At 41.7% G+C, this 15,065-nt stretch overlaps 1 protein-coding gene and 1 long non-coding RNA gene across 4 annotated transcripts; one reads left to right on the top strand and one right to left on the bottom strand.

Moving 5' to 3' along the window:
* The first annotated feature begins 6 nt into the window (after positions 1 to 6).
* SPC25 (SPC25 component of NDC80 kinetochore complex) lies at positions 7 to 8,060 on the top strand. 3 transcript variants are annotated; one of them, XM_084642762.1, is made up of 7 exons: positions 7 to 109; positions 2,339 to 2,496; positions 2,577 to 2,642; positions 3,623 to 3,769; positions 4,976 to 5,080; positions 5,830 to 5,928; positions 7,779 to 8,060. In XM_084642762.1, exons 2-7 carry the CDS (start codon positions 2,343 to 2,345, stop codon positions 7,901 to 7,903), a joined length of 696 nt encoding a protein of 231 aa, XP_084498888.1. In that variant the 5' UTR covers positions 7 to 109; positions 2,339 to 2,342; the 3' UTR covers positions 7,904 to 8,060. The 3 variants fall into 3 exon arrangements, with proteins under 3 accessions (XP_084498888.1, XP_084498886.1, XP_084498887.1); XM_084642760.1 differs by having other exon boundaries at positions 83 to 204; XM_084642761.1 differs by lacking the exon at positions 7 to 109 and adding an exon at positions 1,518 to 1,579.
* LOC311528126 lies at positions 5,936 to 15,065 on the bottom strand. The gene is made up of 5 exons (XR_014713514.1): positions 14,884 to 15,065; positions 13,171 to 14,290; positions 11,828 to 11,942; positions 9,732 to 9,815; positions 5,936 to 6,137 (listed from the first exon to the last, which is right to left on the bottom strand). It is a non-coding gene; the product is annotated as an uncharacterized lncRNA (long non-coding RNA).

Genomic DNA, 15,065 nt, shown 5'->3' with positions numbered 1-15,065 from the left:
CAGGAAAGGACCAGTCGTTGCGTGCGCTGTTGCTGGGCGCCGGGGGGGCCAATCAGAGAGCGGCCTTTGTGGTGGCGGCGGGAGGGCAGTTACGGTTCAAACGCTGGCGGTGAGTGTTGGGGATCTGCGCGGGGTGCTCGCTGGGCGGCCAAGCCGCGCCCCCCGCGGGGCTGAGGAGAAGGGGGCGCAGGGCCCGGGGCAGAGGTACGCTAGGAGACAGCCCGGGTGCTGCTTTCACTGAGTTAGCGTCCTGGGCTCGAAAGCGTGACCCGGGCGCATCCTGGAGCCTTTCCATAGTCCGCCGTCTCCCACCGCGCGGGGGTCGGAGAATCGGCTAGAACTCCCCTCCCCTTCTTAAGCTCGGTGGCTCGTGCTACTGCTTGTTTGCTAGGTAACCAGGCTTAAAGGCCCAGCTCCTCAAAGGCGTCTAGGCACCTAACTCCCATTGATGTCGATGGAAGTTAGGCACCCAAATGCTTCTGAGGAGCTGGCCCAAAGTAACTGCCAGCTGCGTGGCACCGGCATTTGTGACTGCTGCCCTTGGACCTACAGCATGTTACAGCTGGACAGTATTACGTCTATATGAACTGTCTATATGAACGCTCAAAGGCGGTATATAAAATCAGGAAAATTGGCTTTTGTGAGAACCCAAATAAGGGAATAGTAGCAGAGCACCCTCATGGTGCAAAGCATCAGTCATGAAATGTGTTTTTAGGCTGAAAAATTAAAGGTGGGCATTATGGGGTTTCACATTAACCTGAAAAGTCAGTCTGGAATCTGAAAGTCAAGCAGGGCTCTCTCTGGCTTCTGCATTGCCAACAATAGAGATTCTGCAACCTGATTTAGGTCACCCTTTTGTTAATAGTGTGATACAGCTCCAGGACAGTAAGCTATGTTGTCTTTTCAGTGCAGTCCAGGTAGGAATAAAACGTTAATTCAGCAAAGGCTTCTGCACTGTGCTGACTTCCAGTGAAGTCACTGGGACGACACTGTGGACAGCTTTAAATACCTAAGCCTGCAAGATCAAGGCATTAGCAAAATAAACAGAAATGAAAATGAATACATACAAGAAATGCCTGCTGAGGAGGTGTAGCCACCAATCCTTTATAGTAATTCTCAGAATAGAACTGCCTGCAGACTGAACAGTCTTGCCTTTTTTTTTTTTTTCCTTCTCATTGTTCTTTCAGGCTACACAAAATCTGTTTAATTATGTGTACGGCATCATTAGTATAATGCATGCATAATTATATCTGTGCAATATATTTTGGTACACTGTTGTGTTTAATAGATGTTTCAAATGTAAATAACTCTCTTTTTAAGAAAAAAGAAAAGGAGTACTTGTGGCACCTTAGAGACTAACCAATTTATCTGAGCATAAGCTTTCATGAGCTACAGCTCTCGCGAAAGCTTATGCTCAAATAAATTGGTTAGTCTCTAAGGTGCCACAAGTACTCCTTTTCTTTTTGCGAATACAGACTAAAACGGCTGTTACTCTGAAACCTCTCTTTTTAAGGGAAAATTACTCAGTCCATAATAAGGACTTATTCCTGGATGGGCCTGGGGAGAAGGTGACTATAAGGTAACAGCAACTTGAAGCCATGTGAAAAATTGTCTCAAATGTTTATTTTAGGATTACAGTACGCTACCCAGATAAAAAAAACTTGTAGGAATTCTCCCTACTCCCATGATTGTTACCAGTTCAATATGTAGCAGCCAGTTCAAAACATTCTCTGCTTTTAGACCATAGCTAAATCTTCCTACCTGATAGTATTTAATAATCTGATTCTTATTCTGGAAGGGGAAAATTTTTTGCTTTTTTCCACAGACAACTTTTCTCCCCTGTCTAAAATATATTTAGTTCAGTTCAAAATGAGCTAGCAGATGTAGTTTCCCCTCTTTACTTGAGTGGAATACAGTATTTGGAGGTTGGGGGAAAAACTACATGCACAGTAATATGTCGTCACATTTCAGTATATCTTCTAGTCTTCTGCTCAATATGTGTCTGATAAAACATCAGAACAGGAAGTAAACATGATGTTGCATCCTTGGTTTTGAGATAGACAGTTTTAGAGCTATTTCTATTCATAATCATGTTCTGAATAAACTGATCTAGACAGCACATCACTTGTAATATGGCGAATATAAGTAGTAGTAAGTTCTGTTGTATGCTGTAACATAACTGTTTAAAAGTAACTGATAGAGCTTTCAAAAACATACAAGAAGAACAGCACTTAAAGTTTGAACAGCAATCAGTATTGGGGAGAATACATCTCTTTATTAATCTATAACAGCTCAGATTGTCTTGTCTGATCGTGTTGTGCTTTTATGTTTGCTATAGCACTATGTCCCGGATAAAAACAGAAGATGAACTGATCCTTTTTGAAAAAGAGATCAAAGAATTTTGGACGAAATTCAAAAGCATTTGTGGTAGTGAACACATCAACCAGACTTTGGGACTAAGAGAATCATGCAAGGAGTCCATAAAAGCACTTTCAGGTACAATAGTCATGAGTTTACATAGCTAATTTATTTTTAACTCTGTCTTCAGTTGATTAAAATAAATGTCTTTATTACAGAGAAGTGGTCCAAGAAGTTAAAAGAAGGGGATCTAATGATTGACAAAATTCTGGAGTACAGAAATGGTATGGTATTGGCTTGTATTTATAACTTCTAAAATGAACTAAATGTGTTCTGTCAGAACAAAACACTTCAGCTTAAAATGGTTCAGTTAAAAGTGAACTGCAAAGCCAAAATGAAGATGGTATTAGACCAGGATTTCTGGTCAAAATGCTTTTATTAACAAAATAGGTGATGTTCTTCAAACCCAGAAATGCCAAAATCTAGTTAAAAGATCTGTCTTGTATAGCACTGAGTGATTTTGCCACTTAATAAGAAATGAATAAAGGAGAGTCTTGCAAAGCTCAAGAAAACATACCAGTTGTGGTACAAAGTCAGTTTACTGTGATAAGAAAACAAAAAAAAATTACTTATCTGTCAAAGTTTACTTGTGCAGTAGAGTACAGTTTTGCATGGCTAATAACTTATTTCTGGGCTAACTGCCTCTCACATCCTGATTAGTGGGCAAAGTCACCTTGTAAATCTAGGATTAACTCACTCATTTTAGCTTTGCAAGTCACTGTAAAAAGTTAGGGATAAAAAAATCACAACGTAACTAGCAGTAGGTAGTCTACTGTTACAGATAGATCTCGTGACACAAAATGAGTAACGATAGGACCATTGCACACTTTTAAAGTGACAATATGCCAAGCTGCACTTTTGAACAGCGAGGAGATGCCAGAGGGCCTGCATTTAGAAGTTATTCTGTGCTTTCCTTCTAAGCATGTAAACCGTTCAGAATCATTTTTGTTTGTACGTGATGCTCGCAGTAGAAGGGCTGCCTCATACACACAAGAATGTGGACTTCTCTGTCTTGGTGAAATAACTTATGCACATGTGTTTTTGTAGCACTTTGAGCATAACTTTACTCACATGAGTAATCTTAGATTTTTGAGGGAACCATTTATGCATAGAGCTATGCATGTGCACAAAAGTATGTGGAGAATCAGGGACTTATTTAACCAAGGCTAGCCGTAAATATTCAAGTTTTTTCTTTTCCTCACAGAGATCCTCCAGCAGAACATATGCATTGAAGAAAAGCAAGAAGACTTAACTGAAATGAATTCCAAAATAAAGCATGAAGAAGAACAAAAGAGAGACTTTATTGATCGCATCCAAGAGCTCAAGGAAGAGTTGACAAGAAAAAAGGAAAGTAAGTTGTAAAATTGAATGAACATGAAAACACTCCAAGACTTTTAGAATGTGAAGTCTTCTAAAGAGTATACTGGTGGCTTTGCAATAGGTGTTTCCAGCACTGTAGCTGTGCAAATCTTTGTAGTTAGCATGTCAATATCGTAATGCTTGTACAGTATAAACAATAGTGGCTTAGGATGTAGAGATAATGTGGTGCTTAGTTTGAATAGTTGTATATAAATCAGAGGTGGGCAAACTATGGCCCACAGGCCACATCTGGCCCCCAGGACCATCCTGCCCAGCCCTTGAGCTCCCGGCCGGGGTGGCTAGTCCCCGGTTCCGCCTCTCCCCTGCTGTCCCTGCTCTGCTGCAACCTCTCACTGTGCTGCTAGCGCTCTGGGCGGCGGGGCTGTGAGCTCCTGCCGGGCAGCGCAGCTGTGAGAGCTGCCGGCCTGCCTTGGTTCTCTAGGCTGCGCAGCAGCATGGCTGGCTGTCCTGTTGCTCTGAGCGGCATGGTAAGGGGGCAAGGGGGTTGGATAAGGGGCAGGAGGTCCCAGGGGGCAGTCAGGGGACAGGGGGCGGTTGGATAGGCGTAGGAGTCCTGGGGGGCCTGTCAGAGTGTGCATAGGGGTCGGGGCAGTTAGGGGACAGGGAGAAGGGGGGGTTGGATAGGGGCGGTCAGGGGACAAGGAGCAGGGAGGGTTGAATGGGTCGGGTGTTCTGGGGGGGCAGTCGGAGGGAGGGAGGGAGGGGATGGGGACCAGACTGTTTAGGGAGGCACAGCCTTCCTTACCCGGCCCTCCACACAGTTTCGGAATCCCAATGTGGCCCTCAGGCCAAAAAGTTTGCCCACCCCTGATATAAATGGTCACTTATCAGTGGAGCACTGAATAAAAAACCTAAAATCCTGTAACTCCTCATTCTAACAAGCTATATTTTCATAACTGGCAACTACATGAATAATGCTTTGAATGGCAAAATATACTTTAAAGCATTTATTTGATTCTTAAAATAGCATTCATAATATTAACCAAATAACCACATGCTAGAGTTTGTAAATAATTAGTGCTACTCACATTTAAATGAATAGAAATGGGGTAGTTGTCATGATTAGGGAGATTTAACAAAGGAAGAACACTTGCTTTTAATAGACTTATTTTGAAGGATTTTCCAGTGTTCTAAAATTTGTTTGAAAATGCTTTACTCTTGCTTTGACACTTTTTAGTTATATCTGCTAAAAACAAGGCCACCAAAGAGCGGCTGGAAAGACTGAGTAAGTCTAAAGAACTGTTTGAAGAGCGGCTGGGGCTAGAAATACGCAGAATTTATGGTAAGTTTCTAAGTGCACGTGTGTTCAATTATTTACCCTAGTCATACCCCTGATAAGTTGGCAAAATACCATCACCCTCACACACGAGACAAATGGGGTAGTTTTTTTTTTAAATTGTGCTTGCACATAGGAAAAAAAAAGTACTGTAGTATTTACATGGTTATGAGTGACTTATCTTCACTTGCGTTAATAGTCCATCTGAGCAGTGTGTTGCTGATTTGTTTGCTGCAAAGCAATAGAAATCCTTTCTTGCTGTTCTGTATGGCTATAAAGCAATAAAAATGTCTGCTACTGCCATAGGAACGCTTCTGACTTGATAGAGGTGAAATAAGACATATAGCTATAAAAGTTTCGGATAAACTAATCTCAATTTATAATGACTAAAATCTTTAAAGTTTGATACAAATAAAGATTTTGGACTGTATAAATGCGTCTTCTAATGTAATAAAAAATCCAACATTAAGTTTGTTTTGGGCACTCATTGGACCTATACTCAACTGTCAAGTAGTTTAAAGGAATACTCAAATAATTTAAGCCCAAAAGTTGGGTTTCCCTTTTTACAAAAAGAGAAGTCTAGGTTTATTGTACTTTTTATTGTTCGCGCAAGAATATCTTTTACTAACTGAAATTTAACTAAAAAGAAAAGGAGTACTTGTGGCACCTTAGAGACTAACAAATTTGTGGATGCCACCGAGCGTCCTATGCGAAGTTTGTGATTTTGTTCAATTCTATTTCTGCCTTTGCTTTAGATGAACAGTTGCAGTTTATATTTCGATGTATTGACCACAAAGATCCTGACAAGCCATACACGTTTACTCTCTCTATAAATGAACAGGGAGACTATGAAGGTATGTGTAGATATTAAAAGAGACTGTATTTTATTTAAAGTGGTTTTTGAACCAATCTCACGTGAGAGGTGCACGTGCACACACACAGAGGGGCAGCAAGTTCCATACCGAACAGTTCAGTCTTTAGAATGCTACAGCTGAAGCTCTGTCCCAACAAGCACTGTAATTGAAGCCGTCCCTTGGCAGTCTCCTCCCAGCCATTGCGGTGCCTTTCTGAAACAGACCACACTTCAAGCTCTTTATCAGCCCTTATGCTAGGAACTGGCGGGGGCAAGAGTAGTTGGGAACTGGCAGCAGAGGGTAGCAAGGTTCAAGAAGTGGGCTAGCCAGGGCTAATAAGAACTGTTTCCAATTTAGAATCTGGACCTGGCTCTACCTTCGAGGTGCCAGAAACCCTTCCACCAATGCCCACAAAACCTTCTCCAAAACCTTAAAAAACTGGCCAGTCTAAGAGTTAGAACTGGTTTATTAGAAAATAGAAAGCCAAGTCCTGTCCTCTAACTTCTATGCAAACCCACTGCCATCAATGAATTTGGCCCAGGGTACTCATCTGGAAAACATCACTTTAAACAAATGGGATTTCAGAAGAAAAAGTAGGATGTGCTCATGTAATTAAATCGCCACGCAGATGCACAAGAGGGCTCAATTAAGGTTGCACAAGCAACCTTAATTCTGGCATTTCCTAACTTTTGAATGCTTGATTTTGTAACTTTTAAACATTCTTTTAACGATAAGATAAATACACGACTGTTTCCCTCTCCCACCTTTGTGTGTATAAAGTGCTGGCCTTGAGATATTAAGCAAAGAAATGGCTAGGGGGAAAAGCTGAGAAAAGAGAAGTAAGTGAAGCATGAAGGAAGGAGAGGTAAAAGATAGGAAAGGTGTGTGAGTGACCATCTCAGTTTTTTTCACCTTAGAATTTTGTGGGGATGCCAACACTCCCAATCTGTACTTTTGGGAGCCCATTAATCACCACCACAACTTTATTTCCTACTGCTAAGAAATCAAAATTTGTGCATTAAATGGGAGAGACACTAAAAATAGGGAACTCACTCATGCCTCTCTGAATGTTTCTATGTACCACTCAAATTCAGACCGCATTAATGATCCTTTCCTTCCACCATAACCCACATGCACTAAGGAAATACAACTTTTAGGAGCTGCTGTTCAACTTATTGCTCTCTTACTACAGGAATTTCTTGAACCTAATTTTCACAATAGAAACCCTATTATTCCTCTGAAATTAATGCATCAGAGAGCAATGATGAGGGACATCTATTTTTACTATTTCAGGGAGAAACTATACTCTAATCCCCAGGGTCTCTTAATCTTTCTCTCTTCCCCCACCACTCGATTTGTCTGAAAACTGATGGAGCTCAGCAGTAACCAGTGGTCAGAACATGCTGCAGCTTTTGAGTCAGGGTAGGCAGTGTTGTGACAATAACTTGAGTAGCAGTGACAGCAATGCCACAAGGGGAAGGTCTGGGCATGACAGAATAATATTATGTGCTCTCAGACAAGGTGCTGTTTTCTTCTTGGCTGAAAGTCAGCCCATAGATTTTTAGGCTTAAACTAGACAGATGGAGCACATGCAAAGCTACAGAAAATGGTTAGATTACTATGACACTAAAATCAGTGAAAGGGTAAGAGACCCTTAATATTATGAATGAAAATGCATCTCAGCTGGCATATAGCTGTTACCTGACTCATTAAATGAAAAATTCAAGTCACACATTGTGAAATAATTGACTCAATTTTGTTTTTGGGGAAGGAATACTTGACTAGAAAGTATCACAGCATGCTTCACTGGTCTTGGAAATAAAAATTGTTTTCTAATTGTTTCCTTCTAGTGACAAGCAGCTCTCCTCCTCTGGACTGTATAGCAGAACTCCAGCTAAAAGTGAGAGAAACCAACAACTTTGCTGCATTTGTTGCCAACATCAGAAAAGCTTTTACAGCTTTGTCTTATAAGTAATCTGCAACTATATGTAAAACTGGCTTCATACCTCTCTTCCTGTCTCTATGTGCATTCCCTGCTCTTCCTTTTTGTATTAACATAACAGTGGAGTGAAAGGAAATATTAAATGTATGTTTTTAATATTCCATTTTCTAAATAAAGAAAAATGGTGAAATGTTTTAGTCCATCTTTATCAGCCAGATGTATTTTTGGTAACTCATTTAAACAATTGAAGCAAATATTTCTTCAGTCCACTGTCTCCGCACATGTAACTGTGGACTGGCTGTCAATCCAGTCACTAAACTTGTAACTCAAAAGAAAGCCAGCACATCTTCAAGGAAATAAGACCAAAGCAATCCAATAGGCCAGTGGTTCTCAAAGCCGGTCCGCCTCTTGTTTAGGGAAAGCCCCTGGTGAACTGGACCGGTTTCCTTACCTGCTGCATCTGCAGGTTCAGCTGATCGCGGCTCCCACTGGCCGCAGTTCGCTGCTCCAGGCCAATGGGGGATGCAGGAAGGGCGGCCAGCACGTCCCTTGGCCCGCTTCCCGTAGCCCCCATTGGCCTGGAGCCGCGAAACGCAGCCAGTGGGAGCTGCAATCAGCCAAACCTGCAGATGCAGCAGGTAAATGTTCAGGGAAAGCCCCTGGCAGGCCGGACCGGTTTGTTTACCTGCCGCATCTGCAGGTTTGGCTGATTGCAGCTCCCACTGGCCGCGTTTCGCGATCAGCCAAACCTGCAGATGCGGCAGGTAAACAAACCGGTCCGGCCTGCCAGGGGCTTTCCCTGAACATTTACCTGCTGCATCTGCAGGTTTGGCTGATTGCAGCTCCCACTGGCTGCGTTTCGCGGCTCCAGGCCAATGGGGGCTACGGGAAGCGGGCCAAGGGACGTGCTGGCCGCCCTTCCTGCCCATTGGCCTGGAGCAGCAAACTGCGGCCAGTGGGAGCCGCGATCAGCTGAACCTGCGGATGCAGCAGGTAAGGAAACTGGTCCAGCACACCAGGGGCTTTCCCTGAACAAGCGGCGGACCGGCTTTGAGAACTACTGCAATAGGCTATGCTAAATTTACCCTCAAAGGATTTGACTCCTGCATTTAAAAGCTTCCAAAAGAATCAGGGTACCACATTAATAGAGGTATTTCTATTCATTCAAAAACTTAGCCCAAGAGTAAAGTAGCAATCACTTTGTTTGTTTGTTTTTTAATAAAGGTTACAATAATAGAAACAATCACACTCCGGCTCTACCATCAGTGGAGAGAAATGTGCCAGTACGCTTGGTTCAACAAAAGACTGAAGGCAAACTCAAGCAACACTGGGCAGATTTCACTTCTGATATGTATCACATTGGCAAGGAAAAGACCTTGATTATTTAACAAACTGAACAATTTAAAGAAATATGATCTTTAGGCACCTCAGTGATCTTAATTATTTTCTTATGCTTCTGAGGATGTTTCATCTGTGGAAATAGGGAACTCTTCCACATATGTAGCAGGAAAGAGACCGTTTCTCTCCTTAAGGGTCCCATACCACCATCCATTATTATCCTTCTGGTGAATGATGATGATGTATTTTTATTAATTCAACTGGATTTATACATGTGTATTGTGCCATTTCTGCATTAACCCTTGTTTAATACTTCTCTCTTCCCCTGCCTCCTTTATAGCACAGTCTAATTAAGTTTAAATGTCTCTGGTGGCTAGTTTAAGACGGAATTAAAACTGGATGACAAACCATGCTTACTACAGCATTATATCATGGCCCTATTCTCCATTGCATTCAGTCTCATTCCTCAAACTAGCGTTTCAGCTGAAATAACGTTTGGAAAAAACAGGAAGATGTTAATTACCTTTTTGCAAACTTAGCTCGTCATCGCTTTTAGCTTGATAGTCATACAAAGTCTTGCAGATCCCATTTGCTGGATTGCTGTCCCCTGGTTGTGTAAAAAATCATTAGAATACAATCACTAACAGCACAAGTAAAGCACGATGAAATAAAGAGGTCTTGTGTAATAATAGTTTCTTAAAGTTCAATTTTATAGGCCTATGGCCAAAGGTATTTAGGTACTTACTTACACATGCAGACAGGCACCTAGTGGGATTTTCCTATCGATTTTAATTCGTTATAGGTGTCTAGGCACTTCTGAATATCCAACTGGGGCCCTGTCCGCATTATTAGGCATCTCAATATCTCTTAAAAATCTGGCTCTTAATAACTAGCATGTCATTAAATGTATGCATGTGGAAACTATTATCTGTTTTGATAGTGAAAAGGCACAAACCTAATTTTTGGAACATGGTTATAGCTGAGAGAACATTCTGAGAACTATTTCAGTTATCTCAGTTAAAGCTGGAAGATTAGGTTGTGGAGCGTCCAGGTAAGTGAAACCCAAATGAGGATCTGATCAGACTCCTAATCAATGTTGATGGAAGTTAGATTAGGTTCAAACTATTGTGGGACCCCACAGAACTGTGAACCCTCTAACAAGGTGAACAGAGTGCACTGGGCCTAGAGAGGAGGTTCCTCCATCCCTCCCCTTTTCCCATACTACCCTCTGACTTCTGGAAGACTCTTCTGGCAGAAGACTGGAATTTCTGATCCGTTAACCACCATAGCAAACTTTTTTGGATTATTGTAGGACACTAGCATGACCAAAGGCTATCCCTATACTGATATGTCTGTGGCTAGGAATTTGGCATTACTATAATAAAGGACTACAAGTTGCCCATTGTTAAATCCACACACATATATTATCTTTAGCATAATTTATCTGTAATACAGTTCCCAGAAAACCTAATTGGGCAGTGATTCCTTTTGGCACATACCAATTGTCTTAACACAGATCATTAAAAGACATTGTGTTGGCTGATTTAGGCCCTAAAATCAGGTCTCTTTAAAAAGTGTTTTACAAAACTAAATCAATTGAAATATTTACTGACTTAATTAAGGTGAATTGACTTATGTCAATTTACACGTACACACTGGTAATTTTTTAAATTAACTATTGCAGCATTATGACAGAGAACCAGACTGTGAAGCTGTATTTTCTCTGTCCATGTTGAGCAACATGTGTAATTTAAAATAACAGCATAAATGCTGAAAAGTTAAATTACGTTTACAAAATCTTTGTTTTTAAGAGCTAAGGGCTTCATCCTGCAAACACTGCCGTTCTTAGCACATGGGGAAAAGGGATCATGTCCTGACATTCACCTGTCTCTCTCCTACAGAAGGGGAGTTCAATGTCTTCCACAGCCTTATACTTGCCCTCTCCTTCCACCCACCCAAACTCCTGCAAAGGGTACAACTGCAATGGAAACATATGGCCTCTGCAAGGAACCCCTGTGATTGTGAGGTTTCCGGACTGGGCCCACTGCCTACTCCAGAGGGGACACATCCCATCCATCCCAATAGAATGACGTGGGTAGGAATTCTGCGAGGATTTCCTGCAGAGTTTTCCTCCATGTTTTGCTGTGGGAGTGGTGATCCATTCAATAGAACTACTCTTTTAGTAAGTGTTATGCACAATGGTAAGTGTTGGTAGCATCAGGTCCTAAACTGTTAGCAGTAATATGCATAAGGAAATGTAATTATTTTTAAAAATTTTAAACCACTGTGGCCATTTAAAATGCATGTTAACTTAGCTAACAATGCCACTTGAGTACACAAATATGGAGTACTGGAGGTGCCCAGTGATGTGGACACTGTCATTTGTGATATGCCGTTCACCACAGTGCTTCAGCTGAAAGTACCCGTTCTGAATGCATATCCTGTGCTTCATTTGTGTCCAAGAGTAGAAGACCTTTTACTACCTTACGCTTTTCTAGTCACTTACGCATGTGCAAAGTGAATGTAAAGTAATATCAAGTCAGAATGGTGATTTAATCCCATTTGGCAGTGGAGAACTAGAATCCTATGTGCTGACCCAAGAATCAAGTGTGGAGTTACCTGGCAGAAATCTTGAGTTATTCCCCGGCCCACTGGCAGCCCCTCTGCTTGAGGTGCGCTCAAATAGTTTCATTTTAACACAGCAAGAGATGAGGACAGAACTATGTGCACAGTCCTGTTGGTGATATTTAAAAAATAAATATTAAGGAAATAATGAGAGCACTTTCTTATTATTTATCACCTACAGCCTTTTGTGCCCATCTTGATAGGTTAAGTTCCTTTAGAGATTTTCATAAAGCACAAGAAACATTTTAGAAATAGATTGAGTTATTTGCAACCCCATAGCGTTCTGTGGTTTCTGCCACTGTACTACAGTCTGAGTTCTAACATTTAGCTAAAAGTTTCTAATATTTCTAACACAGAAGCCCACAGGAAGACCCCCATTAGGCCTGCCCCTGACATCTGATCTGTGGTGGTGGACTTCTGTGCCTGTACAGGGCCTCTTTGCCTTCAGTGAGAGTCCACCCCAGACATACGGTCTGTCTGCAATGCCTGGGACAGACTTAGGGACTGAAGCCTTGGTGCTGCAGTATTACTAATAAACATTTAGCTGGCTCAGATAAAATCAGAACACTTTGGCTAGCTCTACTGGCAAGGGCAAGCCCAGAAAATTGTTGTTAATAATCTGAGCTACATCAGGTCAGTGATATAGAAAGGAAAATGGAATAGACTTTTACTGAAAATGATAACAGATAGTACATCAACTTCTGCTGCACCAAGCATAGAACGAGAAATCGCCTGTAGAAGGGTTAAAGTACATGCTATGCAAAGTAGTAGAAAAGTGGTCATGACACTGATTACATTAACTGCTTTACCCTCTCTTTCCAGTTGGAGATACAGTCGCTCCAGGGATGTGTGGGCTTACGCTTCTGCTCTAGTTCTGCAAGTACTGTGGATAGTTTGCAGCTGTTTGCTCGCAAAAGGCTTGTTTTTAGACTTGTCTGCAGGCAAGTGGTTACAGTAAATATTAATGAAGTGACCTCATATTACAAGGTATCTTGATGAAAATATCAAAGGCAGCTTTTTTCTAAGAGAGAAAATCACCCTCTCAATTGGTTGTACAGGTCTACTCTTACTCTGAGCTATTGAAAAGTGTCTTTCCTCTTCCTTTCTCTCCTATTTCATTCATCTGTCAAACATTGGCTTTAATTCTGGATACTCATTATTCAGATCTCTAATTCTTGGACTCTGGTACTCTTACACTAAACACCAGTTGGTTCGGTCAAGAATTTATAACTAAAACTGGAGCCTAAATTAGCATCGAGTCAAACCTAGACATAGCCAGGTTTTCAAAATGAAGTGCTGTAGTCAGTAAAAATGCTACGTTTAAAATAAGAATGTACCTGCTCCAGGAGCACAGCCGTGTCTTTCTGGTTCTTTACATCTGAAAATCAGGGGGTCTCTGTGTATGTTTTAAGCATCTGCTCCAGACCTGAAAAGTATCAAAGAAACTGACAGGCATGTGAAGGACTTCTTGGGTCATCTAGTCCACATTGGCTAATACTTTACCCTGTTACTGTCATATTCACCCTAAAATTTCCCATTCCTTAATCTCATCCTATTACTCCCATTTATATGCCATTGTGTTCCACTCTCAATATTTTCTCCCTCCTTCATATGTAAACTTTTCTGACACTCGTAGACTTACTCTCTACCAACCCCAATAATCCTATAGCCACACTTTAACTTTTGATCTTTTCTTTCAAATCAGTCTGTCTAGCCATTTGCTATTTTTGTTGTCCTTTTGTAAATGGTCTCAGATGTAGCTATGTGCTATTGTTCCCAGAACTGGGGCTGTTGATAGGACCAGCCTGGGCTCAGCTTGGGAAGTTTGGTCAGGGTGTCCAGGCAGCATTCAGTGTGTACAATGTTCCCAATGGAAAGGGGAGATGGCTGGAATACTGGTGTGCTCCGGTGATCCCTGGCTGCCCAAAAGGGCATTTGGAGCCATGGCAGCAACTTTAGAGCAGACCTGTGGTTACTTTAATTTGTGCTGGAACCAATTCAACCCCGAGACAGCCCCAAGATTTTGTGTGTGTGTGTGCACACGCAATAGCAGCATAAAACTTTTAAAGCGATTTTTTTTGGTACCCAATATAAAGATGAACTAGTGGCTCCAAAGTTAAGATTGCAGTGACATAGTCTGTTGCTGTCCTGTGTTTTTGTTCACTTTCACTTGCTTACTATCTATGTTTTGGAATAAAAAAATGACACTCTCTCTGTGTTACACCCAAAGTGCGCATGGAGGATTCTCATTTACCACTTGCAATTCCCCTTACATGAGGCACTGTGACGGGGCCCATAATTTAATACAATCCATTAAGACATTCAGTGCAATAGCAACAGACAAGAACCTTCTTTTTCCTGTGCTGCCTTGTTTAGATCCTTCTGCAATCGCAGCACTTTTGCTTTGATTGAAGCTTTTTGTCTTGCTTTATCCATTCCATTTGTAAAATCTTCCTCCTTTACAGAAAACATTTGGATGTGCAGCTCAGATGACACAGGAACCACCACATTGTAGAAATAAGACCCCTATTAAAACCTTCACTGGGGATGCTGGGATTGAATTTTATGAAGAGAAACAAGCGCAAGTTCAGAACAAAGAAGGAGGTCTCAGTAATACTTGATGTTAGGAGACTGCCACCCAAAGAAGCTTCAGTTTGTTGAGGGGGTTGGCCCAGTAAATTAGGTACAAGAAAGATGCCAGGTTTAACTGAAATGCTGTGTGTACAAACTTGCAGGTTTATGATATAACAAGATAACTAATCTGAACAGCAAACTGTTGATGGCCATGAGTTTGCTTTGGAACTATGTCTGATAGAGTCTCTACAGTGATCAGTCAGTTCTGGATGCCTGATTTTATTTCCGGACGATCACTTACCAGAATTTCCCCTGAAATATCTTGTGTGTGAAAACCAAGTTTTATAATAAGGAAGCACAGCAGAACATTTTCAAGAATATCCAAAGAGGGCTAACTGAGGCCTCAATCCTTCAAGTTGGTGGGGTCAGCACAGGTTCAGAAGTCCATCTAGGAGGACTAAAACATGGTTACTTACTGTAACAGTTGTTCTTTGAGATGTGATGCAGACATGTATTCCATGTAGGTGTGCATGCGCCCAGTTCACTGGAGCTGGAGAACTTTGCCTAGCAGTACCTGGAGGGGTGGTGTTCTCATCTCGAGGCCTTAGCTCCTCCCCAGCCATATCAGGGTGGCACTGCCCGGACCCTGGTCAATTCC

This window comes from Lepidochelys olivacea (assembly GCF_965140295.1).
Source record: "Lepidochelys olivacea isolate rLepOli2 genome assembly, chromosome: 11".
NCBI lineage: Eukaryota > Metazoa > Chordata > Testudines > Cheloniidae > Lepidochelys > Lepidochelys olivacea.
This window is presented reverse-complemented; position numbering and strand designations above follow the sequence as displayed.

Excerpts from the sequence above, each read along its gene's own strand:
- SPC25 (XM_084642762.1), top strand. The coding sequence starts at position 2,343 with ATGTCCCGGATAAAAACAGAAGATGAACTGATCCTTTTTGAAAAAGAG. Across the intron at positions 2,643-3,622 it reads AATTCTGGAGTACAGAAATG|AGATCCTCCAGCAGAACATA; the intron begins GTATGGTATTGG and ends TTTTCCTCACAG. Across the intron at positions 5,081-5,829 it reads AGAAATACGCAGAATTTATG|ATGAACAGTTGCAGTTTATA; the intron begins GTAAGTTTCTAA and ends CCTTTGCTTTAG.